This window comes from Marmota marmota, unplaced genomic scaffold (assembly GCF_001458135.2).
Source record: "Marmota marmota marmota unplaced genomic scaffold, marMar, whole genome shotgun sequence".
In the NCBI taxonomy this organism is placed as follows: Eukaryota; Metazoa; Chordata; class Mammalia; order Rodentia; family Sciuridae; genus Marmota; species Marmota marmota.
In genome coordinates this window covers 25,752,096-25,780,074 of record NW_026000240.1, presented here as the reverse complement: position 1 = coordinate 25,780,074, position 27,979 = coordinate 25,752,096, and the positions used below count along the sequence as shown (strand labels likewise).

Sequence of the window (27,979 nt, the reverse complement as noted above, 5' to 3'; positions counted from 1 at the left end):
CAGTGGATCCAAGTGGTGGCCAAAATATGTGTCTTTGAAACAAGTACCTTGTAACCAGGTAGATGGAAATAAATTTGCAAGAAATTGTAAAGAGAATGTGGAGTCCTTGAAATTGAATTGCAAAAAACAATTCAACTAATTAATGTTCATTTTCAGAAAGAAGTAGAAGATAGGTGTCAGACTGTAAGAATTGAGTTATTTAGTCCATGTGTGGAAGCCACTCATTGCAGGATCAATAAGATCACTGACACCATGAAAGCAAGTGGGGTAGAACCTGGCCAGAGGCAAGAAAACTAGAGTCACCAGTGATTGTGCTATATAGTGAGGGGAGAGGTCAGAGGGAGGACATGTAAGACATGGATGGCTACCCCTAATTTTAATTACTAGGTGAAGAAAAAAGATTGACCTCATATTCAAAATTAAAGCATAACATCCCATGATTTCATGCTCAGTGACCTTTTCCCTAGGCCCCACCAAACATTACTAATCTCTCACTTTCTCCGCATCACAATTTCACACATGGAAGCTTCCAGATACTCCCACTCCCATAAATGGCCAAACCTCATTGCCACTACCCTACCTTGCCTTATTCCATGGAGGGAATCCTATCCTTAGTGAGTCCACTCAATCTCTCTCTGCCTCTTGATAATTCTACTCTGTGTGGAACTAGACCCCCTCCCCTCTCCTATCGAAGGCCAACCCTCCACTGGCTCTGTAGGCCCCATACCACGCCACCTGGAAGCATGCCCTGTTGATGGGCCTCTTTCCTTCTCCCTTCCTTCTTTCTCCCTTCTACCTTATGCTCTATCCTCCCTTTCTGGAAAATATACTCTTGATTCTGATCATTGTCAAGTTCTATGTCCCTCCTGGGTCACTGACAACCAGATTCAAAGACTAAAATTTTCCATCACTTCTCACTCATCACCTTTCTCAATCTGTCCTTCATCTCTTTAAAGCATTTGCTCCTTTGACTATGGCTCAAGGTTGGGGGAATCTTCAGTCACCAACTCTCAGTCTCAGTTCTCACCTCCTCACACATTTCAAAGTCCAAACACCTTTCATGATTCTTGGTTCCCAGATTAACTGGGTACAGACATGACAGCCTAAAACCAGTGCCATCCCACTTCCTTCACCTACCTTCCCTGACTTCTCTTCCTAGACCCATTGATTCCACTCCCCAAAATGCCCTGCTTCACCACCGCAACTGCCCTCTCCACCAATCTTTCCTGAAGTCTTCTCACATTCTCAAATTAAATAGAATCTCACAAACCAGAGAAAAACCAGAGCACTCTTACAGGATTGAGCATATGCACTCCTCATGCCTTTGCTCACTAATCTAAGAGGCATTTATTGCCTACCTGCAGAATAAACACGACCCCAAACCAGCCCTGTCAGCACCTATAAACACTAGTCGAGAAGACAGGCATGAGCATGTCTTAAAAGTATATCAAAGCAAAGACAATACCTGTTATAATGTATGGAGCACCAGGAAGAAAAGGTTAACCATAGGAAGTGTCAGGAGGGGAATGTCAGGATGGCCTCACTAAGGGGGTTCTGCTCAAGTATGAACCTTAGCTACTAACTTGGTTATTGTACATTTGTCTCTTCAGCTTCTGCATTACAGGGTCTGTTAGCTAGACAAGAATTCTTTCCCCAGTTCCCAGCATAGGGCTGAATGGATGAGTATTCAGCAAATGGTTGTTACACTAAGTTGAGCTAAATAATAAGAGTAGTTTATTTTAACTAATAAACTACTATGTGAACTAATAACAGGTAGAGAGTTTCCCCCAAAACAGGACTTTGTACTATAGTTTTTGCAACTATGGTTCCATATACAGAAAGGAACTTGTTCCTCCTCCTGCCTAAAACAAATTCATTATTAGTTCAATCATATATTCAACAAATATCTTTGGCATACCTACTACATTACAGGAACTAGAATGTCAGGGACTTCATTAATCAGAGTAGTTAAGGTCAGCTACTGCAACAAACCTAAATATCTCAGTGGCTTAACACACACACAAAAGTTTACTTCCTGCCACAAGTTCATTATGGGAAGAGCAACCTCCTGGTAGCTATACTATTCAAAGAAGGGGGAGCAAGACCAGAAAGTCCTGAAGGGGGCACAACTGCTCCTAATCACCTTGGCCTGCAAATGACACCCAAACACAGTACATTGTCCAGAACTGGCCTTGTGGCCCTGCAAGTTGGGAGACATAGCAGCATACAGCTATTTGGTGCACATCAACTGCCTATGCCACAGGGACTCTTTGAACACTAACTGCCTAGGCTGAACTTTATCCACCAGGCTAATTTCAGTTCTGCAAGAACTTCCTTGAACATCAAATGATCACCACCAATGACAGTGCAAAAGAGGACATGCATTAATTTATATTAATTTTTCAGACAAATACTGTTGAATTCTGCTATGTGTAAAATATCATCTGATACAATATACTATGTGTGAATGTCAGACATTTTGATGGGTGTGGCCTGAAATAAGGAAGAAGGTAGGGTCTGAGATGAGTTTCTGTATTATAAAAATTCCCCAGCTCTTAATATCAAATGAATGTAAATACAGTCATAGAAAAAAAAAGCACAATTTTTCTAAAAGAAAAATAAGGAAGGAAATGAAGGAAGATTTGGTAATACAAGGTACTTTTATTAGATGTCAGGCCAAAGAACTTACAAAGAAGAGACACAGTTGCTCCCCAAGGAGTCTTGAAATGTTTCAAATCCACAATGGGAGATAATCTGGGCTCTTTTAGAAGAAATTTAGGACACAGTGAGCTAAGAGGAAGGACTTCCCTAATTGTATTTTGAGGACAGCAAACATGAATGTAAGGTCCTGCCACTATACATGTAGGGGCTCTTGGAAGCTGTTGGTCTTCTATCAGTTAGTGTGTGACCATAGTATCTTGGGTGCCTGTCTTGCATCTCCTACAACACCTAGCATGGGGCACAACAGGTGACAGGGCTGGGGTGGGGAAGATGGGTGCTGCTCTACATCCTACCTCCTGGTTGTACTGTGAAAAGTTTGGCTAGAATGGGTCATTAGAATGGGGAACGATTCCCAGCAGCCACTTAGAGGAGAAACACTTCTAGGGACTGAGTTTGTATAAGTTATGGCTAACACTGCGTCACCATCAGCTGGCTCCCCTGCTCATCGCCAGCCAGATCTTGTGGCTGATTATCCTGATCCCCTCCTGGTGCCACTAGTCCAGCCTTCTTCTTCCTCCTCTTCTCAAACTTCTTCCCCTCTCAATCACCACAATCCCACACCCATAACTGTCTCAAATACTCAGCCTGATTTTATCACCATGTGAGAGGATTGGGTTTGTGTACAGTCATTAAAAGGCAAAGGCAAGAGTTGGAGTCATGGCTCAGTGGTAGAGCACTTGCCTAGCATGTGTGAGGCAATGGGTTCGATTCTAAGCACCACATAAAAATAAATAAATAAATAAAGGTAATGTGTACACCTACAACTTAAAAAAAAAAAAAAGGCAAAGGCAAGAGGTTTGGCAAGGAACATGTTCTTGGATACTTATCAAGCCTGGCTGAAGTGGCATCTGATCATCACAACATCTTAAAGCAAGACATATCTTCATTCCACTCCGGAGTTGAGGAAGCAGACCTTGGTGGGGTCAAATGGCTTGCCTAATGACATTCATGTGGCATCACATTATTCTACAGGTTTTCATGAGACATGAAGGACTTCCCTGTGGGTTCCTTGGGATCTCTGGAAAGTCTAAGCTTTTCCACCTTCTTCTGAAGGGCCAATTCTCTGGGGTCAGCCTCTGACTCCCCTCTTTGTTCTCCTCCCACCAGCCCTCCCTGCCTTTACTCTGAGGCCAAGCTGCCTGGAAATGTGGGTCTTCTCCCTGCCCCACCAAGGCCCCAGCCCAGACCTCTGGCTCCCAGTGAATGGCTACCTCATCAACCCCAACCTCCGCCAGCTCAGTGGGGCCAGCCCTGGAACTCATTCCTCTCAAATTCCCACTATGACCCCTTCTTTTTTCCTACATTATTCCTTGAAATCTAATATTATCAAACAACTAAATGAAAGTCTCTAAGAGTGAGGTCAAACATTACGATTTCTTTAAAGTTTCTCCCAAGGGATGCTCAGGTGCGGCCAACACTGAGAATCACACCTGAGTGCACCTCACCTGTCAGTCCACTGCTACTTTAGCAGAATGAGATATTTTGCAAGAGAGAGGGAACACTGAGTTCCCTTTTTTCTGTTTACTCTTTTCAGCCTGAATCCTGCCCGCCCTTCAGGTTCGATAACACCTCCTTACTCACTGGGAATGCAGGAGTCACACCTTCATGCAGGGAATCAGGCTCCAGAGCCAGTTAACTCCCTTGTTATCAGCTGATAAGACCAGGCCTCTTGATCAGAATATCAAATAAGAGACAGAATGCTGAAAAGGGAACCCTACCTGTTCCGGGGCAGTTTCTCTGTTTATCTATTAACGGAGAAAAATTTGAATCCCAGGTGGCAGAATCTTCCAGCTGGTAGGGAACTTCAAAGCACTATGCTGCAGCTCTCCAGGATCATTACTATTAGGATTAAGGGTCTCTAGCAATGATTAGCAGGGCACATTTCCCCCCACTTCCTGACACCTGTTCCCAGCAGAGTTCCCATTCCTCAAAGAACTCTTCGAGGGCCTTGATTTCCAAAGCGGGTAAGATCTTGGTCCATCTGCCCAAGCACACAAGCACAGACTTCTGGTTCCAACCATGGCCACACAAGTTATAAAGCAATGTTGCATCTTTTCTAACCACAGACTTACAATGGGACAAAAGTAAGCTAGAAAGAGTTTCTAAAAAATGAAAAGGAACTCAGGATCATAGTGGACCTCTGATTCAAAGCAGGATTCGGGGTTCATGAGAAATTTAGAGGTCTAAAGAGAACAGGAAAGCAATGAAGTCTTATGCATACTTGACCAGAAAAGGCAGGAGAGCATCTGAGAGTCTGAGACAAATGCTAATCAGAATAAACTAGCCAGGGCTCCAGTCCCAAGGACTCCTGTGGCACACCAGTAGCCAACTCTCCACATTGGCAAAACCACAGTGCTTCACCTCCCACCTACCAGCATCCCCACTAGTTCCTATCCAACAATGTCAGGGAATACCAGATCCCTCGGCCACAGCCACAGCATACCCATGATGTGTCTGGAACAAATGTTAAAATCATGCAATCAATAGAGAGTCCCTTGCTGAGGGTGGGTATAAGTGTAATTTCCCATAAAATGAGAAAGAGATACCTCACTTGGTTAATTATTTTTCGTTTGGCTGGTTACTTGCTTATTTGCTTGCTTTTGGTTGTTTTATTTTAACCAGATACCTTGACAAGTGCTTTTCAAAAGGAATAAATTAATTTTTTCGCTGAATAGCTTCAGGCTTAAAAATATTAAAACTAGAACAGATTTTTAAACTTCTAACAGGCTCCTGGGTAGAGTTGAAGTTTGTAAGAGGCCTATGGAAACAAGATGGAGGGATGTCTACATTATTTCTTTTTCCAAGTGTCCAGTTTCATAAGAGTAACATCTAAACACAGGATAGCTCTGAGGCTGTTTCCTGAAGGCAGGGGCTGTGCCACAAATGTCCTCTACATCTCTGTCCTCAATCACAGGGCTGATGTGTAATATAACTGAGTATGTTGAAGAGAACAAGGACCACCCCCCGAGCTATTGTCACCAAGTGGTTCTTTTGGGTTACTCAGCCAAGGTACTCTCAAGGTGAAAAGAAATTTGAGGTTAGTACCTGGCAGTAAAAATAAAATCTTCTCAGGTTTTAAAAGGCATGAAGGCAGAAATTATTTCTCATGAAACTTTAGACCCTCTACAGCATCTGGCAAAAGGCACTGCAGAGTATTTGAGCTTTAAAATACTTGATGAATAAATGAATTCATGGATGAGTGTATATTAATTGATAATATGAAGAGTGTGCCAATGTGTGCTGTCTTGAACACACAAAGATATAAATGAATACACAAGTAGAAGATCCATGCTTGTATTTGCAGAAACCACTTCAGCAAATTCTGCACAATCTCCCTTTTTTTTTTTTTCAATATATCTCATTGACTGCCAATTCCTACATCATGACACATTGCTTTGTGATACACGCCTTAGAGTTTATGGCCACACCACTGGCACTGGCTTTTGCCTGAGATGGAAGTCTTCCCAAGGTGATTAGTCAGATGGGAATGCCCTCATCTTGAGCACCACATTTACAAATTATCTCCCAGGATAGGTTATTCCCTGAGATGATTCTGGGAGAATGTCATTTATACATTTTTAGCATTGATTTAGATTACGACATTTTCTGGTCACATCTCCAACTTTGGAGAATACATTCTATTAGTTTTGTGATCCCTGTACCAGGACTCTACCTGTTTTTCCAGAGTGAAGTACCTCAGAGTCATGTGCTGTGATGAGAAAGAAAGATTTGGAGACAGCTCTGCAATTTATTTGGAACTCCAGATCAGCCTTTCCCTTGGTGTGTGTCCTTGAACAAGTGACTTCACTTCTGAGTCTCAACTTCTTCAACTATAAAATGGAGTTAATATTATTATCTGCATTACAGGGTTTTTTAAATGTGGATTGAAATTTTTAATGTCTGAAAAGCTCCTAATAGTTTTCAGTCAAATGTAGCAATTTGCTATGACAATGAGGGCAGGACAGGGCCTCCTGTTCAGTTTACAGCATCCTCTGAGTCTTTTGCCTGCAGCAGTGTGGCCAGATCCCCCAGTGTTCCCAAAGAGAAAAATATTATTAAGTATTTCTCTGGATTTTGTTTGTTTGTTTTTTCCATTCCCAAGTTGAATTCTGCCAGGGCATCATTAACTGGGCTCACTGAGGGCAAGAAAGATACCTCCTTTGGGTATACCCAACAGCCCTCTTATTACTACAGTTTTGTAAGGTCTTTAACCATCTGCATTTCTACTGGGTCTGAGTAGTAGTGAGACCTTCACTGGGCTTTTTTCTTCTTTTTAAAAAACGCCTTCCTAGAACACTACTTGCCAAGATATTAAAAGTTATCTCCAAGAGGTGAGATAAAGAGGTTTTAGGTTTTATCCCAGTTTATGGTTTTCTATAGATTTTGCGATTTTTATAATGACCATTTACTGCTTATGTAATTGGGGGGAAAATCAGCTATTTCAAATAGAAGAAAACCAATTCCTATACCCTTCTCTGACTCCACATTGTGGAATTGGTGCATTTGTGGCTATAAGACTAGACACAAGAACCTATCCCCAAGAGGCTTCAGCAACACTGTGCTCACTGTGACCCTTGAGGGTTACAAACTCTCCATTGAAGATAAGGTCTTATAGGTTAGCATTTCTAAACATTGAGGAAACTATCTTTCACAAGTTAGAACCCCAACATAAATTAGCTTCAACAGATAAGGGTATTTTAAAAAATAATGATACTGTGATAGCTCCTGGATCCCAAGGAAAGAATGTGCTTGGATTTCAGGAATTGCTGGATCCCAGAGCTCAACCATCAGGACTGTACCTACCTCTTGAATTTCATCTGGTTGTCATTATACAACAGCTTTCTCCATCTGATAGAAACTGTGGGTTCCCAGCCCCATGCATTAGTTCTTCAGCCCCTGGAGAGGGACTGACCTGAAGCTTGCTGTCTGTGTCCAAAGTACACACATCATGCATAAGGGTCTCCTCTGTGCAGTTTGAGTCAAATGCCCATGCTGACTTACCTTACTGTGGTCAAGGGACAAGATACTATGTTGTGGCTTGAAAGATCAGGGTCAATAGTACTATTCAAAATGTGTCCTGTGGACCACACTGCTGCACAAGCTGTTTGTTATCCAGCTGAACAATTCTGCTACCAAAACTGAAAATAAACATTTCTAAACTTTTACAATAATTTGACATTTCTGTGACACTCAAGCAAGTAATTTTGTATTTTGCCAAGGGCATCAATTTGTGACAGCACAGAAACTAAAATTTTGAAAAGCACAGATGTAAGTCTTGGCAGCTCCTTCAGAAGTCATATGCTTCAGGGAAGAAAAAGGAGTGCTAGATAAATATCCTGGAGTGCTAGAACAATTGGTGTCCACATCATTGTATATTCACACAGCTCTGTGGTCAACTCAAGCAGACTGACCCAAGTTAGCAGACCTGCCCTCTGGAAGACACCAAGAACTAATTTGTCTTCCTTATAAAATTCATCAGACCTGTAACAGACATGCGTAATGACTGTCGTTCCATACTGTGTCAAAAACTCTGAGACCAGAGGTGGGTCTGCCCTGTTAACTACTGTCATCCCATGCCCACCTGTGGGGATTCACTAAATAAGTGTTGTGATAGCTGCTGCTATTTAAAGGATGCACTAGAAACAATATTGAACATATCTGGAGTGTAGTCACTATGGGAGGATCTAGCAGGATTTACAGCTTTAAAAAATTTTTGATTTTTAGAATGGGGACTACTGATAAGCTGTGGTAAACATGTTGAAAGGCCTGGTATTGATATACTGATCTTCTTTACATATATCTGAAACCTACAGCTTACCATGACCTTCATAGTTGTTTTTAGAAATGGACAAAAGTGGCATACGTACCCTTGACTTCCCATTTAGTAACCTTGGCTTCATACTATGCTATAAAGTAATAGTGAATTTTTCTCAAGTGGACACAACTATATGACACTTTGAACTCATATGGAAAGACAAGAGAAGAAAGAGATTCTGATTAAGAGTGAAAGCAATATGGTTTCACTGTAATCTCTACAATAATTTAACTACTACTTTAGACAAATCATTTTCCCTTTCTGGACCTCAAATTATCAAGTTTGAAACTGAAGAAACTGAAGTAGGTAAATTCTAAGGGTCCTCCCAATTCCAACCATCCATAATTTTCTCCTTTGATACACATCTGTGTCCATATCCTTCATCAGTCCACTGCGCTCACTGTGACCCCTGAGGGGTGCAAACTCTCCATTGAAGATAAGGTCTTATGGGTTAGCATTTCAAAACATGTGACATGTTTTGCATTTTTTCCTACAGTTCCACATCTTTGACAATGATGGGGTTCCCAGCTAATGGACATGCTATTCCTCAGAGGTGCTGGTTAGTTGTGGTTGCTGTTTTATAAGCCCAGAGCCTAATCATCTGTGTTGGGGTGGTCTAATTTGTCTACTTGTGTCTCTCCCTTGTCCCACAGCCATGCTGCAGGCAGTGCGAGCCCTAATGATCGTGGGCATAGTACTGGGTGTCATCGGCCTCCTGGTGTCCATATTTGCCCTGAAGTGCATCCGCATTGGCAACATGGAGGACTCTGCCAAGGCCAAAATGACACTGACCTCCGGAATTGTGTTCATTATCTCAGGTAAACACGAATTCCCAGTCTCAAACACACTTCTGAGAATGTCAAAAGAAAAATCATTGTGGTAGAGAAAATGTGCCTCCTCCCTCCTATGGAACATGGTTCAGACCCTTTGACACTGGGATTCAAGATCTGAGTGTGGAGGCCTAATTATACTCTACAGAACCATCATGAATGCTAAGATCCCAGCATTAGTCAGCTTTTCATCACTGACACAAATATTGAGGAAAAACAACATATAAGAGGAAATATTTATTTTCCTCTTGGTTTTAGAGGTTTCAATCCATGCCTGTTCTGCTCTATTGCTTTGAGCTTGAGGTAAAGCAAAACATGGTGGAAGGTATGGTAGAGCAAAGCTGTTTACACCATAACAGGCTGGAAGCAGAGCGACACAAAGAGAGAGAGGAAGGGCCAAGGACAAGATACACCCTTCCAGGACATGCCCCCAGTAACCACTTCCTCCAACGAGGCCCCACTTCCTGAAGTTTCCACCACCTCCCACTAATGTCTTAAATTATTAATCCATCAGTGGATTAACTTACTGATGTCATCAAAGCCCTCATGGTACCAATCACTTCCCAAATTTGCTGCACTGCTGACTAAACATGCAACATATGAGAGGATCTTCAGATCCAAACCATAACTGTTTCTCTTAGCCGTCACCCCAACCCAAACCTAAGAGGCTCAACCCTAAGGTAGTCACGTGACTAGATTCTTAAAAGGCTTCTTGTTGAGGCTCTGACAAGGGACAAGCTCTTAACATTATCAAGATCAGATCCAAAGCACTTGAACTATTATCCTTGGTTCCAACATGCATGGAATATCTCTTTCTGTGCATGCGCACGCACGCGCACACACACACACACACACACACACATCCTTCCAGATAAGCACCTAGCCCATGGTCTAGCACATAACAGGAATTCAATAATCAATGGTTGGATTGATCATTCTTTTTTAAGAGGAAAACAGTCTGAAGCCTGCTCATCTAAACTCATGTAAGCATAAACTTTCTCAGAAATATTGCATTCTCTTAAAGCTGACTCTGGAGCTTTCTTGTTCTTTGCCCACAGGTGTGTGTGCAATTATTGGCGTGTCCGTGTTTGCCAACATGCTGGTTACTAACTTCTGGATGTCCTCGGCTAGCATGTACGGCACCATGGGTGGGATGGTACAGACTGTTCAGACCAGGTAAATTCCTAATCCACGTCTCCAAATTCCATGGTGAATACTTTTTAAGAATCTGATTAAACACATGTGCCTAATGTGACTGTCAGTGCCTGAAATAGTAAAAATTTATCACAGGCAACCATGCCATATCGTAAATCAAGAATAATCTGTAAATTCATAAACTTCGTTTCAGTGAAATATCCTTGGTGATATGACTTGAGGCTGATCTGACATTTGCATTGAAATACAGTGACAGTTCACAGTATTTATCTAACACTCTTACACAGGCCCCATTGTAGTGGCAATGAAATAGGCACTATTAACCCAGGCATGTAAATGAACACCAACTTACATCTACAGTCCATAATGAGAACCTGGCTAGGGACAGGTAAAAGCCTGAATAGAAATGAGCAAGGTAAGAAAAGTGATGTTTCTTCCTTATACAACAGCCTCTTTACCTCATTCATTCATTCATTCTGCAAATGTGTTGGGCACCTATGAGCCAGGAAGTGTTCTCAGTGCTGGAGATACAGACAAGTCCCTACTTTTATGGAGGTCAGAGTCTAGCAGAGGGAATTGAAACCATTCTATAATTTGGGGCCCAAATAAGGGTAGAACTTTAAAAGGACAGAAAAGCAATACCAATACCTATATTCACTTAGCCACTTCAAATGAATATGCTGGATAACAAGAAACAATGGTGAAATCCCAAAGGAGAAGATCTTGTTAGAGGAGAATGATATAAATAGTACATCAAAGTGACCTCCCCTCTCTGCAGTAGATGCACTTGGTATCTCTCCAGCCACACCAACATGAGGTACAGGTAGGGTGTGAGGAGGTGATAAATACACTACTCTCTGGCTCCTTGTAACTCCAATCCCCACCTATGCTTCTGCTTTGCTTTATGAATAAGAAGCTTACGGTTCTTGTAAGCTGCCCTTGTCCTTCTCCATGTTCTTCAAGGTCTCTTGATTGCCAGGATAACTTAGAAATAGGCTAACCAACTCATTCCAGTTCTCCTGGGACTTTCCCAGTTTTAGCCCTAGAATTCCCACCTCCTGGGAAATTCCTCCATCACAGGCAAAACAGAATGTTTGACCATCCTACTTAGAAAAGCCTACCTGCTTGGAGCCACCCACCACTCACTCTGTACCCACAGCAAACACCTGACACCACTGCTCTTTCACTTTGTCTTCTGGGCACCTACCTTGTCCCCTGGGCAGGCCACTTCAGTCCTATAAGTAAGATTGGATTCTGAAAGGCCTTCTGAACTTCTCTCTCCATGGCTGGGCAGCTATCTTTCCCCTTTCTTCTTTCTCCTCACTTTCTCTATCCAGAAGTCACACAAGATCGCCCAGCTGACAAGAAGCATCTTTGCAGCTCATTTGATGGGACTTTGGGTTCAATGCCCCATTTGTATATCCCCTCCTTCACCTGTTCCCCAACTCTGTTGATGCCACATTGCAACACTGGCAGAGCCTAAGCCCTGGAGCAGAACTTCAAACTGCCTACTCTCAAACTGCACAGCACACATTTGGTTTGAGGGCAGCTGCCTTGGAATGAAGAATTCTATCCTACCTCCTTGTCCTACCTAGTGTTGCTGGGGGATGAATGGCAGACCTGTGATGAATGGCATGCAGGTATTTTGTATTAGCCTAACCCTTTCATCTTACAATCTGAATTAATCATCAACTTTTAAAACTCAAAGCATCCCAGGTTAGGATCCTCAAGAACGGATCCTGAGAAGATGCCCGTGCAGTGTTCATGGAGAAAGGGAAGATTGGTTAGGAAGGGTGCGAAGCAAGACAGGAAAGGGGAAGCCAGGCATGAGTCTCAAGGTCAGGCTGGTCCTCACGGAAGCTCTGCAGGGTAGGCACACCTCAGGATGGTCTCCACCCCAGACTAAAGAGCTGGGCTTCCATGCCTCAGTACTGTCCACAAGGGCAAAGTGGCCTCAGGAGCTGACCCAAAACCACAATCCAGGAAGAGCCTCAGGGACCTGCAGGTTAAGGCAAAAGCATGCACAGGCTGGGAAGAGACACACAAAGTGATTGAAGGGGCAAAGCACCATGAGCACCTGGACAGATTTCACAGCACACATGTGCACATTCACGTACATACACCTATTTTTCCAGCTTTCTGTATAAAAAAAAAACTCATATAAGATCTGGCAGCACTGGATCCTCATTCTCAGAGGGCAGCCATCTCTGCAGCTGAAAGGCCGGTTTCCTTTTTAGTGAGGTATCACATTCTCAGTTTACCTAAGTCCCCAGTACCTCTAAAGGGCATAACTCTTAAGCCATTTATCATCATGGCTATGGGGCTCCCCCCAATAAGAATCAAGAAAATTAAATGTTTTCTTATATCCAACTACTTCACTCATTTAATTCCTCACCTATCCCATGTGAATATTTAAGTTTGCTAACTTTGACAGAGAGTGTCTAAGATGAGGAAAGGAACATTGTTCCCATCACAGAAGAGAATATAGTTTAACAATTAACAATGAGGACTTTGAAGGCAGAGTGACCTGAATTTAAATCCTGACAGTGCCAAGTCCTTCCTGAGTCTTTGGAGGAGTTATTTAACCTCTCTGACCCTCAATCTTCTCTTTGGTAAAATGAGAATGATAAATCCTATTACAGTGAGTCTTATGAGAATTAAATGAGATAGTAGTGAAATATACACTTATCACAATATCAGTAAGGGCTCAATAAATGGTAGCAATTATTGTTAAATCATTAGCATTATGTTGCCATTCAGCCAAATTATAGGGAGAGCAAGGACAGGGGCTCTGTCTGTGTTAGGGCAGAGAGACCAGGGCTGCCTCCATGAAAGTCAACAAGGTGCCCCCAGGAGAAGACCACAGGTCTGCCATTCATCCCCCAACAACACTAGGTAGGACAAGGAGGTAGAACAGGATTCATTCCAAGGCAGCTGCCCTCAAACCAAATGTCTTTTTCATAGTCCAAAGGAAATTAAATAGGTTGTGTGTAAATTTTCTCCCAGAACTTTTTCAATATCCAAGCTCAGTTTTGCCCTACATGTTACGCTTGCCCACAAGTCTTACATCATTCATCCCCTATATCTCAGCATCAAGGAAATTCTGTGCACATAGCAGGATCTCAACAAATACTTGTTGAACAAAAGAGTAAACAAATGAACAAAAAAATGAGTAATCACTTTAATCTAGTTCGTTCAGAAGATAATACTACTACTTGCATGGAAGATTGTAAGGTATATTAGTCAGCTTCCCATTACTATAATGAAACACCTGAGATAATCAACTTATGGAGAGAAAATGTTTATTTTGGTTCATGGCTTTGGAGATTCCAGTCTAAGATCAGGTGGAGCCACTGCTTTGGACCTCCAGTGGAGTTGCCAGATAGCAATGTAGGAGAATGTGTGGCAGAGCAAACTGCTCACCCCATGGCCAGGAAGCAAAAAATAAGAAGGGGGCTAGGATCCCATCATCCCCTTCAAGGGCTCTCCCCCAATGACCTAAGGACCTCCCACTAAGCAGTACCTTCTGAAGATTCTACTACCTCTCAATAGCACCATCCTGAAACCAAACCTTTAAAACATGGGCCCTTGGGAGATATTCAACACAAAAACCAAAGCATAAGGATTACCTAGGGTAAGGTAAGATGAATACTTAGTATCCCATAGTGAGAGCTTAAAGAATTAAAATTCCATACCTTTCAAAGTTCTCTTGCCAAACCTCCTAGTCTCTCTTTCCCAGTAGAAAAGGGAGGGGGACCCCCCAAAATGGGGACAGAAAGAATGGGCATGGCCAGGGGCAGTGGGCAGAGCTTGGAGAGTCGAGTCAGCTTCATTCACACTCACCATTTCACCACCTAGGTACACCTTTGGTGCAGCTCTGTTCGTGGGCTGGGTCGCTGGAGGCCTCACGCTAATTGGGGGTGTGATGATGTGTATCGCCTGCCGCGGCCTGACACCGGATGATACCAAGTGAGTCTTCTTTTTCCAGTGCAATTAGACACCTCATTTGTTCAGAATCCCTTTTAATGTATAATTTATAGCCAAAATGATTAATCCAGGTACTTAGAAGAACTTTATTGACTGAAAGTTCATTACAACTTTCCCTTCTCCTAAAGAAGAGAACAGAAAGACTTCAATTGGGAAGATTTAGGAATGATATTATTTTAAGGAAAAGAAAAACATCCCTCTAGGTTGCTCCTAGCTCCATTATTCCACAACTCAGTAGTTCTCAGCTGGGAAAGAATTTGTACCACCTCCCAGGATATTTGGCAATATCTAAAGACACTTTACATTTATTTAATTAATTTATTTATTTTAATTAAGTATATATGCAGCAGAGTGCATTTTGATTCATTGTACACAACTGCAGCACAACTTTTCATTTCTATGGTTGTACATGATATAGTGTCACACCATATATGACACTTTATATTTTTGATTGCTGCAACTTTGGTGAGAGGCAGAGGGGAAGTGATAATGATTTCTATACCCTGGTACAGGCCAAGGTAACTATCCTACAATTCACAGGATGGTCCCTCACAACAAAGAAGCATACAGTTCCAAAGTGTCAACAGCACTGCTATTGAGCAATCCTACTCTAAATCCACAAAAGACCTGAAGTTGGTAGAGCTGAATTCTGATGTAGTTCTACTTCTAACCAGTCCTGTGACCTCCAGTGGACCATTTGTCCTCTCTGGACCTCTGTCTTTGTCCATTTGGGCTGTTATAACAAAATGCCACAGAGTGGTTCATTTATAAACAATAAAAATATATTTCTCATGATTCTGCAGGCTGGAAAGCCCAAAATCAAGACACTAGCCAATTTGGTGTCTGGTAGGGCCCAGTCTCCACTTCCAAGATGGTGTCTTTTTGCTGCCTTCTCTGAAGGGAAGGAACACTGACCTCACAGGGCAGAAAGGTAAAAGGCCAAGAGAGACTCCTTCAACCTCAATCCCTTTTTTAAGGCACTAAATCCTCCTGATTTAATCACCTCCCAAAAGGTCCAACCTCTTAATACCATCACAGTGGTAACTGAGTTTCCATGTGAATTTTGGAGGGTACATATTCAGAGCATAGCAGCCTACATTAACTTATCCATAAAATAAGCAAACTGGAGGAGATGGGTTGCACATATCTTCCAATTCACAAAGTCTATGATTCTTTGTCAGAATAGTGTTCCCCTAGACATTGTTTCTAGTTAATCTTCATTTTAATTAACAGAGAGAACCCATTAGTCACCCACTACTAGCACAGTGAAGCTCTAATATAAAAGCAAGAAATCCTGCCCCTCTGGAAAAGAAAAAAAAAACTATTATCACAAAGAACAGGATCACCAAACATCTTAGTTTGCCCCTAATAGGTTAGAGACATCCAGGGTAACAGGGAGTCTGTCCTCCTACAAACATCTGTGATCATGGAACAATTCTTTTTCTTTTAGCTACAAAGCCGTGTCTTATCATGCCTCGGGTCACAATGTTGGCTACAAGTCTGGAGGCTTCAAGGCCAGCACTGGCTTTGGGTCCAACATGAAAAACAAGAAGATATATGATGGGGGTGCCCGCACAGAGGATGAGGGACAATCTCATCCTTCCAAGTATGACTATGTGTAATGCTCCAAGATCCTTTGGAACGGACAGAAGAAACCCTCCCCCAAAACCCACCGCAAAACAAGAAGATTCTACCTTGATTTCTTATTGTTTTTGACTCAGAGTTGAAAGTTAGAAAATCTTGATTTCATCTGTCCTGAAACCAGATGATCTTGACTATATGTCTCTGTCTCTAAATATTCCAACACAAAAAAGTTGAGTTATCATTTGTAAAGTAGAGGCTACACAGCTTACACTTTCCACACTTCTTTCAATACAACTTTTTAAATCTGAGGATAGAATGTGGTTTGACTCCCTGACACTGATAATTTAAATAGACTCTTCCTGCTCCTTCTGTTTAATAAACCCATTGACCATTTATTTGCCAGCTTGTCCCCAAGAAAAATTTTGAAAGGAAAATAAGTAGATCCAAAGACATTATTTTCTGCTATTTGATTTTTGCCTTTCCCATTCCCAACTGGCTACTAATAAACATTAATTGGAGAAGAAATGATAGGGAAACACATGTGTGATCTCTCCAGCCCACTCTGAGTTTTCTTACACTGTAACCTTAAAAATTACTAGACCAAAGTGATTTCTACTTGAGGCAACCAAAACTTTCTGCTTCTGTTGGAATCTGCTAATTCCAGCAAGATTATCCAATGGGGTTTCTTCTTCCTATTGCAAGTCATAAATTGTGTCTAGGGGACTGAGAAAGGACTGTTTTATAACCTAAGTCCTAAATATAATCAGAAATTTATTGGCAAAATTATAGCCTTCTCTCTCTTCTCTCTCCTCTCTCTCTTCTCTTTCTGCCCCCTGGTGTATAGTGAATTGGCTTCACCCTTGCACATAGGAAGAAAATTGAAAAAGTACTGTCTTTATTGTACTACTTTGTATAGTCACATATAAGTCCAAATTCCATGAAAAGCTCACTGATCCTAATTCTTCCCTTTTGAAGCCTCCAAGACCAATTATACATAATAAATGCAAACCATGTAAATGACAAATAATGGAACACAGAAATGCCTAGGAAGTGGCTAAAAGCAAGTTCTTTTAAAAAAAAAACGGTAAGGCCAAATTTAATATTTTTTGTCCACACTAGCAGTTGATAGTAGCACTTACTGAGAGCTGTTCCCTTCACTAAATTCACCTGGAGTGGTTGAAATATTTGAGTTGCAGGCAGAACTGCAAGTTCTTTGCAGCCACACCCCTGCCCAGTGCTTGTATCACTGCCCTTTTGAACAGAAAACCTTAACTCCTTCCAGGGCACCAGAACCTCATCCTAGCACCAAAGCCAGAATAGACTCCCTGGGAAATATAAGTAAAAGGCAATCTGAAAGCCACCAAACCAGGGAGCAGCAGTGTCACTGGAAGAATCTGATTTTTGGATTATTATTTGGAGGAAAAGAAAATCCTTACATCAATAGTGCATAAGAAAGTGGCCCCTGGGGACTTGGTAAATACTGAGGGGTTTTCAGGTTAAATGGACCATGCTGTATAAAGACCAGATCACGGCCCATTAAAAAGGAAGGAGAGTTCTCACCAAGAGCCAGAGCAGTGAACTCAGAGAGCTTCCCAGCAAGAGTTTTAGGCCAAATTGGAGAGGACACTCCTGGAACTCATGCTTACAGCAGAGTAAGGAATGAACAGATAAACCAGTTTGGTTGGTGGAGGGGGGGAGGAAATGAGAGATCTAAGGCATGGAGACCTCTAAGGTTCTCAAGAGCTGAGTTGAAGGCACAATTTCTGATTTGCAATAGGAAGAAGAAACCCCATTGGATAATCTTGCTGGAATTAGCAGGTCCATCCCTATAAGATGAAGGCCATGAGTACAGTGAGCTTTCCCCCATCACCAGAAAACCCCTAATCAGTCTGAGGCTGAAGGCTCAGTTGAGTTTTCCCTTGGCATATTCTCTATCATTTAACTGTTTGAAAGCCTCCATCAGTTAGATTGTGCTTTATAATTTTTTGTTGCTCTGTCTTATTGTATATGCATTGAGTATTGACCTGCATGTTTTGTTACTTAAATATTAATAAACATTGTTATGTTCCATTTGAATATCTTCTGTTCTGTTTTCCTGAGCTTTGGGAAGTAGAGGTGGGAAGTCTCAGCATCTCAAAACTGAATCCATCTTTCCAGCAGCAGCTTGGCAGCTGAGGGCCAACTTGGTCTGGGTCCAGCCTACTTAGTGAATTCTGCAAGTTGGAAAGCCTTCATGAAAGGGGGTTCCCAGAGCAAACAGGCTGAAATGCTGTGGATCTAAGGACTATTTTAGTCTGTATGAACCTGAGCACAACAGTCTGAAGTATCCAATGTCATTGGCCTGTCCCTGGGCCAATGCTTGCCCTCCTGATGCTGTCAAGGGTTGGGCTGACCAGCTCAATAAGCTGGTTCACTGAGTCTTTAAGCTATAGCAATGATGTGAGCTACGAATTCAGAACAACCCACCTTCAACCCCAGGTCATATCACATCCTGGCTGTTAGCTTAAGTAAAGCATTTAAACTTCCTGAGTTTCAGTTTCCTCATCTATAAAATGGGGATAATAACAATAATTGAATAATGCAAGTAAAATCTATACTTAAGTGATAGGCCCCCAACTATGACAACTTTAATACAAACAGGGTATTGGCTTATGTAACTGGGAGATATGTAGCCAGGGTTGGCTTCAGGCACTGTTCAATCAAGAAAGACTCTACCTTTCTCTGCCCTCACCTCAGTTTTTCTTTCCCCTCTGTTGGTTTGTTTCTTTTAGCAGTTTGTTGTTGTTGTTGTTATTTTGGTATGGGGGATGTGGGGATTGAACCCAGGGGCACTTAACCACTAAGCCATATCCCCAGCCCGTTTTATTTTTGTTTTGAGACGGGGCTCACTAAGTTGCTTAGGGCCTCACTAAGTTGCTAAGGCTAGTCTTGAACTTGCCATCCTCCTGCCTCAGCCTCCCAAGCCACTGGGATTACAACTGTGTGCCATTGTGCCCAGCTTGTCAGTTTGCTTCTTGAGAAGATTGTCCCACAGAATAGCAGTGATGATTGCTCCTGTTTCAGTGATGGAACCTCACAAAAAGAAGCCTCTCTTTTCTGATATCTGCAAGAGAAAACAAAATCCTGATACAACTCACTGGACTATTTGAGTCTTATACCCATCCCTAAACCTCTTCCTATAGTCAGAGCAGTGTTATTTAACCACAGGAAGAGGCTGAAACCAAATTCCAAGAAAAGCTGCAGAGGTCTCATCTTTGAGCCTCTGACAAGTTACCAAACTTCAAGGAAGAGATGGTTCTACTTGACGACCAAGGAACATACAAGTTCCTACCACAGAAAATATTATATTTTTCCTGTCTTTTAACTTAGATTTGAGGCATCAGGAGATATAAAGATAATATTATTGTTGTACCTAATGTGAAAGAAAGCTAAAAATGTTTGTCCCTTTTTTTAGTTTGTTCTAATTAGTCATACATGACAGTAGAATGCATTTTGACACACTGTACACATCCTTTAATCCAGCAATTTTCCTTCTTCAAATTCTCCTAAGGAAATAATCCCAAGTATATATGTCCAAAGATATGCATCAATTGTTGAAAACAGTATAACTGGATCATCCTAAAATTCTAAGTGTCATAATAGTTTTTATAGATAAGTGAACTAGCATGCAGCCATTAAGATTATTAAAATCTTTTTCTAATATTGACTCTATTAAAGAGCACTTTGAAAAATGCCCCCAAAACAAATATGTTCCAAAATGTGTTTAAAGTAGTTGCTTCTGGATAGAGATATGATACTTTTCTTCTTTATTTATGCTTTTCAGTATTTTTCAAATATTCTTCAATAATAATATCTTTGTTTCTCAAGAAAAAATAAAACTGAAACTTAAGAGCAGAATATTAAAAAAAAAAACAGAAAAATCCATCTCAGACAGCTTGGAAGAAGGAAGTTATAAAGTCATGGCTGAATAAAGGTCTCTCTTTATTCTGAACCAATAAAATACAATGGCCAGCCAGGTGTGGTAGCACACACCTGCAATCCCAGCTACTCAGGAGGTAAGAGCATTGCATATTCAAGGCCAGCCTGACATTGTATCCACTTAAAACTAAAAAATAAATATTAAAAAAAAATTTTAAAAAGATGATCTCAATGTCAATTGGAATGGTAGCATTAGACTCTACTCAGAGATTTTCACATTCAGGGGAAATTTGGTTTTTTCTTAACTGGATAAAGCAAAACTTCATGAACCCAGTGTTATGTGAAAATTAGAAAAATAAACTATGCCTCCTAGAATAGATAATAGAAATAAAGAGAAAGCACTAATGGCAGAAACAGAAGACTAGTGAAAGATTACTTTGAGCCTTGAAAAAGTACAGATAATTATTAATGTTAATATTGTTATCAATATCATCTATTGAGAATCTACAAGGCCCAAAACAGGCCCTCTCTGTACACTCTCTCTAACCCTCAAACAAGCCCCCATTAAATAGGTGTTATCTCTGCTTCCCAGGAGAAGAAACCAAGATTCAGAAAGGTCAAGAAGAATCTTGCCTAAATGAGGTAACCAACCATACCATTGAAAGCCTTACAGCTCCAAGAAAACCAGGACAGCAATGCCAAGCTGCATAGCTGATGGATAGAGAAGCCTAGATCCCAACCAGGGTTTGTCTGGCTCCATGTCTCACTCTCTTGCCACAATGCCAGAGGGAATACCAACAAATGGGCAAAATAAATTTATAAATACATACAAAGAATTGAAGAAAGGAATAACAGGAGAGAAAGAGGGAGGTAGAAAGAAAGAAAAAAGAACAAATGAATGAGCAAGAAAAAGGAAGGAACTAAGAGCAAGGGAGGAAAGAAAGAAGGGTGGAAGGAAGTTGTAAATGTACTACAAAGAGAAAAATTTTCCTATGAAGCCAAGAAGCATGATACTTAAAACAATTTAACTAAAACTTCAGTTTTTAATTTCTATTTTCACAAAGTTCTAAAAGCATGTCTGTTGTAAGTGGTGCACTGACAGATGAAGAGAGTGGGAGAGGACCTGGGGCTCCCTGAACCCCTCTGGAGCCTACACATTCAGCCTTTGCAAAACTCTCAGTGTGCTGTGTTTAAAGAGAACAGCAATGCTCTCAGTTTGCTCTGTGTCTAAAGAGAACAGCAGTGCTCTCAGTGTGCTCTGTATTTAAAGAAAACAGCAATGTGTTGCCACCCAGAAAGCCAGAGAATGTCCCAGGACCCCCAAAGTGCACTGTGTGAAGAAGTATCTGTCTCCCCAAGCAGTGCCAGCCAACGCTCCCGGGCCTTCCTGAGGCTGGGTTTGGGATGGGGCTCCTTTTACACCAGCAATCCCCTTAGACTAGAGCTACCCCCGCAGTATCTGGGATCCATGTTAGTTAGCACTGAGAGGTTTCCCATTCCTTTCTTGTCTCAAGTGATACTTAAAACAATTTAACTAAAACTTCAGTTTTTAATTCCTGGACATGACCTTCTCATTTAGTTTCAGGTTGTTGACCAGAGTAGGCTTCCCCTCCATGATCAAAGCTGCCGCCCCAGCCCTTGCTAACAACAAAAGCTTATTTATTTTGTTCAATGAGCCAACTTGAACTTTCCCCCAAAGAATTTTTTGAAAGTTTAAAATATCAAACATTAAGCATGTAGGACTTTGCCACCCACACTTATGGCCCAAAGGAGGGAGATTGCCATGGCAACACCTCTGGTAAGGAGGATGGAATCAGCCTGAAGGGTGAAGAAAATACCACAATGGGACACAGGTCGCCCAGCTAGCCAGCAGGCCCCTTATGATGCTAGGAGTGTTTGCTTAAGTCTTAGGAATTAAGTCATAATTGAAAGAAAAAAAATGTCCAACGGCAAACAAACATATTAAGAAGTGGAGGTAGGGTCAGAATGTAGGTAGAGGAATTTTGAAAGTCAATAGTGAATGGATGTGACTCTGTCTTCTTACAAAAGCTTTTGTGCAGAGAAACCAGTCCCCATCCATCAGCAGAGGGGCACAGCCAACGGGAGAGAAAGAACCCAACAGGAAGGTCACTAGAGTATATTTGGTGTCAAATGACCCTCATTGGTAGCATGTACCAAGACCCCACCTGTTCATTCTCTGTGACCCAGTCATCCCTTAGTATTCCTTAACAACCTGCCCATAGAAAATCCTCTTCACTCCAAAAAAGGGATGTGGTAACAAAGAAATCAAGTGCAAGATTATTGTTATGTCTGTAGAACTAAAAATAGAAAGGAAAAATTTAATTCTAACAGTAGGAGAGGCATTAAACCATGATGCAACACCATAATGAAAGATGATGTAGACAATAAAATCAATGGTTAAGAAATCTTCACAATACATGGAGAAAGTTTCATTCTTTTTACATAAAAGATAAAAATCATCATTGCAAATACAACATGATCTAAATTATGGTGAAAACAGAGGAGAAACTGGAAGGAAATGTGTCAAACAACTAGTAGTTTTTGTCTTTTTGTCTTGAGACTGAAATGAATTTATTTTCTACTTCCTTAAGTTTCTAAAAAGGGCATGTAATTTTTATGTTTACAATAACAATAATCTCTTCTTTATTTTTAAATGTCAACTGTTTATTTAAAAACAGTTTCCCAAAAATATTTAAACAATTTACTTATAAATCACAAAGATGAAAAGTAGAAAAGTTAAGTAAAAGATATGAACAGGTAAGTCCTAAAAAAGGGCAGTAGAAAAACTAAATATCCACAAATACTGAATGGATAGACTGTGACCTATTCACACAATAGAATGTTAAACAATGAATATGAACCAATCATAGTTACATATATTCCAGTATAGGTGAACTTCACAGTGGAAAGAGTAAACAACTTACAGAAGAGCCTGCAACTTACAGTTAGCTACATTACATATATATAATCTTAAAACATTGCTTAGAGAGCTGTGACAGAGCTGATAACTCACCAGAGCAACTGGGAATGGCTGAACCAGTTGTTTATGGCCAGTATCTATCATGAGTGGTAGATATTTTGAAAGTGACCCTTACCATTCTCATGCAACAGAACCGTAAAAAAAAAAAAAATGCATGTGTATGATAAACACCAAATTTAGGATGGCAGTTACCTCTAGGGAGGAAGAGGTCACAACCACATAAGTAATATTTTATTTCTTAACTAGGATGCTAAAGCACTTGAGCACTTAACAGTAATCTTTTCAAAAGACCCAACATGTGTTGTCCCACCTTGTGCCCATTCCCAACTCTTGCCTGCACATAGAGGCTATAAAAGCTCAAACTGTCACCTTTTCAGCAGCTTTGGCAGATATCAGAAGCCACACAACACAATACCATCCAAGTAGATGGATATGAAGTCCAAGCCCTGCCCTTTCCCCCTCCTCCTGTCTAGGAGGCAGACATAGACTTGGGCTGCGTCTGGGAATGAGCTGGAAAGGCCAAGAGGATGACAGAGATGCTGACCTTAAAGCTGTCAAGGATATGCCCCAATGTTAGCAGCTGGCAGTTGTTAAGAGTTTGATGAAAAGAGGAAACTGCATGAAGGAAGGCCAAGGGCAAAGGTTCTCAACCATTTGGTCCATGTGGGGAGATTTTAGAAATACCAATGCCCAGGTTTTGACTCTCCAGATTCTGATTTAATTGCTCTGGGATGTGGCCTGAGCATTAGGATTTTTTTCTTTTTAAAGTTTCTTAAGTGATTCAGCCAGGGTTGAAACCAAGTTCTAGGGGCACACAGAGAGCAACTAATGTACTCACTATCCAGTGATTCAGATTTCTTATTATGCACAACCAAGAAATACTACTGTCATTGAATTTTATCTTACTAGAAGTTTAATGTATCCCTAACTGATGTAATTATACTGTTTCTAAAGGCTGGCCCAAGAATATACATACATAAAAAATGGTGAATTTCCACAGCACATAGTAGGCACGTATATGTCTATTTCTCAGAGTGGAGAAACATTTCCCCCTTTGAGATCACACCTGGTCAAAGACCAAGTTTATGAACTATGTAAAATTCAATTTCTTTGCCAAAACAGAATTATGCCCAAAATAATTCCATACCCTTTTGTTCCTTCTGTGCTTCCACTGATATTGCCCTGTAGTGGCAGAGACCATGAACTATTACAAAACTTCCACACTGCACCTTGACCCAGATCTCAGGCTCCTCCCCTTCATGTTAACACTTTGCTACAGCTCAGAACTCTAATCTCCCTGCTCAGAGTGTCGCCCATCAACCAGCACTTTGGTACTACCTGGGAGTTTGTTAGAAATGCAGAACCCTGATGCTCATCCCAGATAAGTTCAATCAGAATCTGCATTTTACCAAGATTTTTAGACAATCTGCATGCTCATTAAAAGCTGAGAAGCTCTGCTATAAGAAATAACAAGAACTAACTGTGTTTAAAGAAGTGAATGCTCTAACACATTCCCTTTTTGGTCCTCTTCTGCTGTTGGCAAAAAAAAAAAAAAAAATGGTGAGGGAAGGGAGAAGGAAAGGGCAAGAGGAAGGCTGGTTGCTCACGAGGGCTGTGGCGCAGTATGTCCACCTGATTGCCTTATGCAATCAGCAGGCTTTATCTCCTCTCTCCAGACAAGGGCCGGGACCTGGAGCACCCACCCCGAGTCTCAGCCCTTTCCCCATGGGCATCACTATTCCAACCAGCACAAACACCTACAAAACTAAAGGTCAAATATTGCCTTCCCATAAAAAGAAAGCAGGGGAAATCACTGTCAGCAAATCTGCCCTACTATGTGCCCCCCCAAAAAAAATTGCTAAAGGAAGTTCTTCAAACTAAAGGGAAATAATAATTCAGGAAGAAATAAAGAGCATCAGAAACAGACAGTTTCACCTAGAAACTGTTTTACAAAAAAAATTCTAAGGAAATAAAAAAAAAAAAAATTCTATTTCACTTCAAACTAAAGGGAAATAATAAATCAGGAAGAAATAAAGAGCATCAGAAACAGACCTTGTTTTAACAGTACCCTAGCTATCATCACGTAGAATGCTAGCCTGAGAATTGGAGGCTATCAGGTGCTGGACCTCACTTCCCCCATCACACAAGTTCTGAGCCTGTCAGCATTCCCACACTGCCTCATGTATAGAAATGTATATGGTCATCCCTCCCTATCCACAGGCTCCACATGCAGGGGTTTAACCAACTACTAATCAAAAATACTCAAGAAAAAAAATAACATGTATTTAAAATGTACAGATTTTTTTCTTATCATCATTCCCTAATAATAAAGTATAACAATGATTTACAAAGCATTTACATTGTATTAAGTATTATAATTAATCTAGAGGTAAGTATACAGAAGGATGTATATCAGTTGCATGCAAGTTGTACACCATTTTACATGAGACTTGAGCATCCAAGCAGTTTGGTAGCTACAGGTATTCCCAGAGCCATCTCCCTTGAGGATACTAAGGGGTGATTATATCTGCTTATGTACAAAGAGGAAGCATGGTATAACTAAGTAAGAACTAAGCCATAGGTAAATCTTGGCAGCCTCTAAACCCAATACAATAAATCTGTAGAATCTTAAATAATATTTTTGAAAATATTACTTTGCACATATTTTATGTAGAATTGGAAACTTCTAGATGAAAATTTCCTCACAACCCCATATCTCAAAGGCATCTTTTAGTAACTCTCCAGATATTAAGTGAAACCAGTACCAAGAACAAAGAAGTAGTCAATGGTCATTCCCTGGTCATTATCTCATAGTAGGAGGTAATACCACCTCATTCTTTTTAAATTATTGCAATTCATATTCCTCATCAACCTATCAATTTATTAGACATTCGATTTTATGTTTTGATCTCCCATTTCATGAATATTTTGTGTGCTAATGTGTGTCTCTTTGTTTCATGTTTATGGAAGCACTGAATGTCGGTAAGAATAAAATTAATTCCATTATCCTTATTTCTCAGAATGTACTAAGGAATAACAGTACTGGACTTCCAGAAGAATAATAACAAAAAATTAAGAATGTAACATTATGCCTAGTACACTGAGCTGATCGAAAACCTTTGTTAAACTTTTCCACAGTAGGGTGGTAATGGGAACATTTTGTGTAAATATGAAAGGAGAGAGATAATACTTTAAAGGGAATGAAACTAACTCTACTGTTTGCTTTTAATCACCTAGAAACTGTTTTACAAAAGGATTGCAAAGTATTAATTAGTCATCATTGAAGTTCAACTTTTCCCTCCCTTTAGGCATATTTTCCTCCATATGTGGAAGCAGGAGGCTTTCAGAAGCAGCAGATCTTAGGTGATCTTAGGCCAGATCACTAAGGGGTTTATTGTGGTCTCTGTTGTGCAGTTTTACCCCAGAGCAGCTAGTGAAGAGTATATGGTTTACAGAAGGAGGGAGCGGGCAAGAATATAAAGATACCCCTGTGAAACCCTGTAGCCTGCTACAGGGTATCTCTATATTCTTCTCTGCCCTGTATGAGTACTTCTTTATTGCTTAAGTCCATTTCAATTAGGATTCATGACTACTTATAGCCAATGAACCCTAACCAAGCATGGACACCCAGGCCAGGGCTTCATTGCATATCATGGGCAGGAGGGTATGGCTCCCACAGAAACATCGGCTGTGTCAAATGTGTTTCGTGGACTTGGAAAGCTTAAGGGAGGAAGAATGTCTTGAAAAGCCCCATTTTGAAGGAAGAAAAGTGAAAAAGAACACACTTACTTCAAGGATAAGCAGGGGCAATTCTGGATGTGATGGGATGGCCATTGTTGTAACTGTCCTCTAGTGTACACAGACTCATGTATGAGTTCAAGGGAAAGTCCACTGCAAAAAGAAGTGAAAAAAATATTAATAATTGCTTCACTGAAATCTCCATTGCATATTAAAAGGTGCCAGTGCTGTGACCTGGCCATTTCAGGAGTGTCAGTAAAGACACAAAAATGTCCTTTTTTTTTGAAGCAAGGGACAACGAGCAGTCAAATCATAAATGCCAAGGACTCAGGCATAAAAGAATGACACAATTAGTTAGCCATATCTGACATAGAAGTGGCTGGGGACCAGAAGTATACATGCCACATGCACATCCTGAATCTCTTCCTAGAGAGACCTTGATCAACCATTCCTAAAACACAGAGGACACATTCTCTCCAACACCCATGTTACACATTCAAAAACCTTTTTTCTCTATTCTTAAGTAAAGATACACTTACAAAAGTGCACTATCTCTAACCAATCCAGTCATTGTTGAACAATCCATCAAACGTAGGAGCTGTTCTTGCCACATTTGTTGTCTCTTTGCTTCAGGATACTTGACAATCCTCAACTACTGCTGCTTCTTGAAGAGCAACAGCACTCCACCTAGTGAATCTTACTTCAGAATTTTAGTGCTATTGTTAATTTTTAGCATTATTCTTGTCTCTCTGCTTCATCCTAAAGATCGTAACCATGAGTAGCTTTGACATGCTTCAAAACTTTTGTTCTTCCAGGGAGGTTTTGAAGAGGGTCCAACTTCTGGCTGTCCTTCTGAAACAAGGCCATGGAGAATCCTTTGAATTTATTTCACAGATATTTCTTGAGTGCCTACTCTGTGCCAGATGCCACAGCAAGTACAAAGAAGAATGAGGAAGAAAGGGGAAGTATCATTTATTGAGATTCTGACTGCTATACAGTATGCCAGTACCTCGCTGGGGACTTTGAAGTGTTCAGCTCATTCCATTCCCATAACACCTCTCAGAGCATCATTATCATGATAACAGCTGAGGAAACTGAGGTTGGGGAGGTTACATGACTTGCCCAGTCATTCATCTAGTGATTAATGGAAATGAGAGTTGAATCATGCTTGTCTGCTCAAAGCCCATGATGTTTTAATTCACCATAATGGAACCAAATAAAAAGTATGTT

At 40.9% G+C, this 27,979-nt stretch overlaps 1 protein-coding gene across 2 annotated transcripts in view; it reads left to right on the top strand.

Moving 5' to 3' along the window:
- Cldn18 (claudin 18) overlaps window positions 1-17,163 on the top strand; it is a 28,565-nt gene extending 11,402 nt beyond the window's left edge. For both annotated transcript variants that reach the window (XM_015487305.2, XM_015487304.2), the window contains exons 2-5: window positions 9,190-9,354; window positions 10,425-10,542; window positions 14,380-14,490; window positions 15,959-17,163. In XM_015487305.2, the coding sequence (XP_015342791.1) occupies window positions 9,190-9,354; window positions 10,425-10,542; window positions 14,380-14,490; window positions 15,959-16,130 (566 nt within the window). In that variant the 3' untranslated portion in view covers window positions 16,131-17,163. The remainder of the gene's footprint in view (window positions 1-9,189; window positions 9,355-10,424; window positions 10,543-14,379; window positions 14,491-15,958) is intronic.
- The last annotated feature ends 10,816 nt before the right edge of the window (window positions 17,164-27,979 follow it).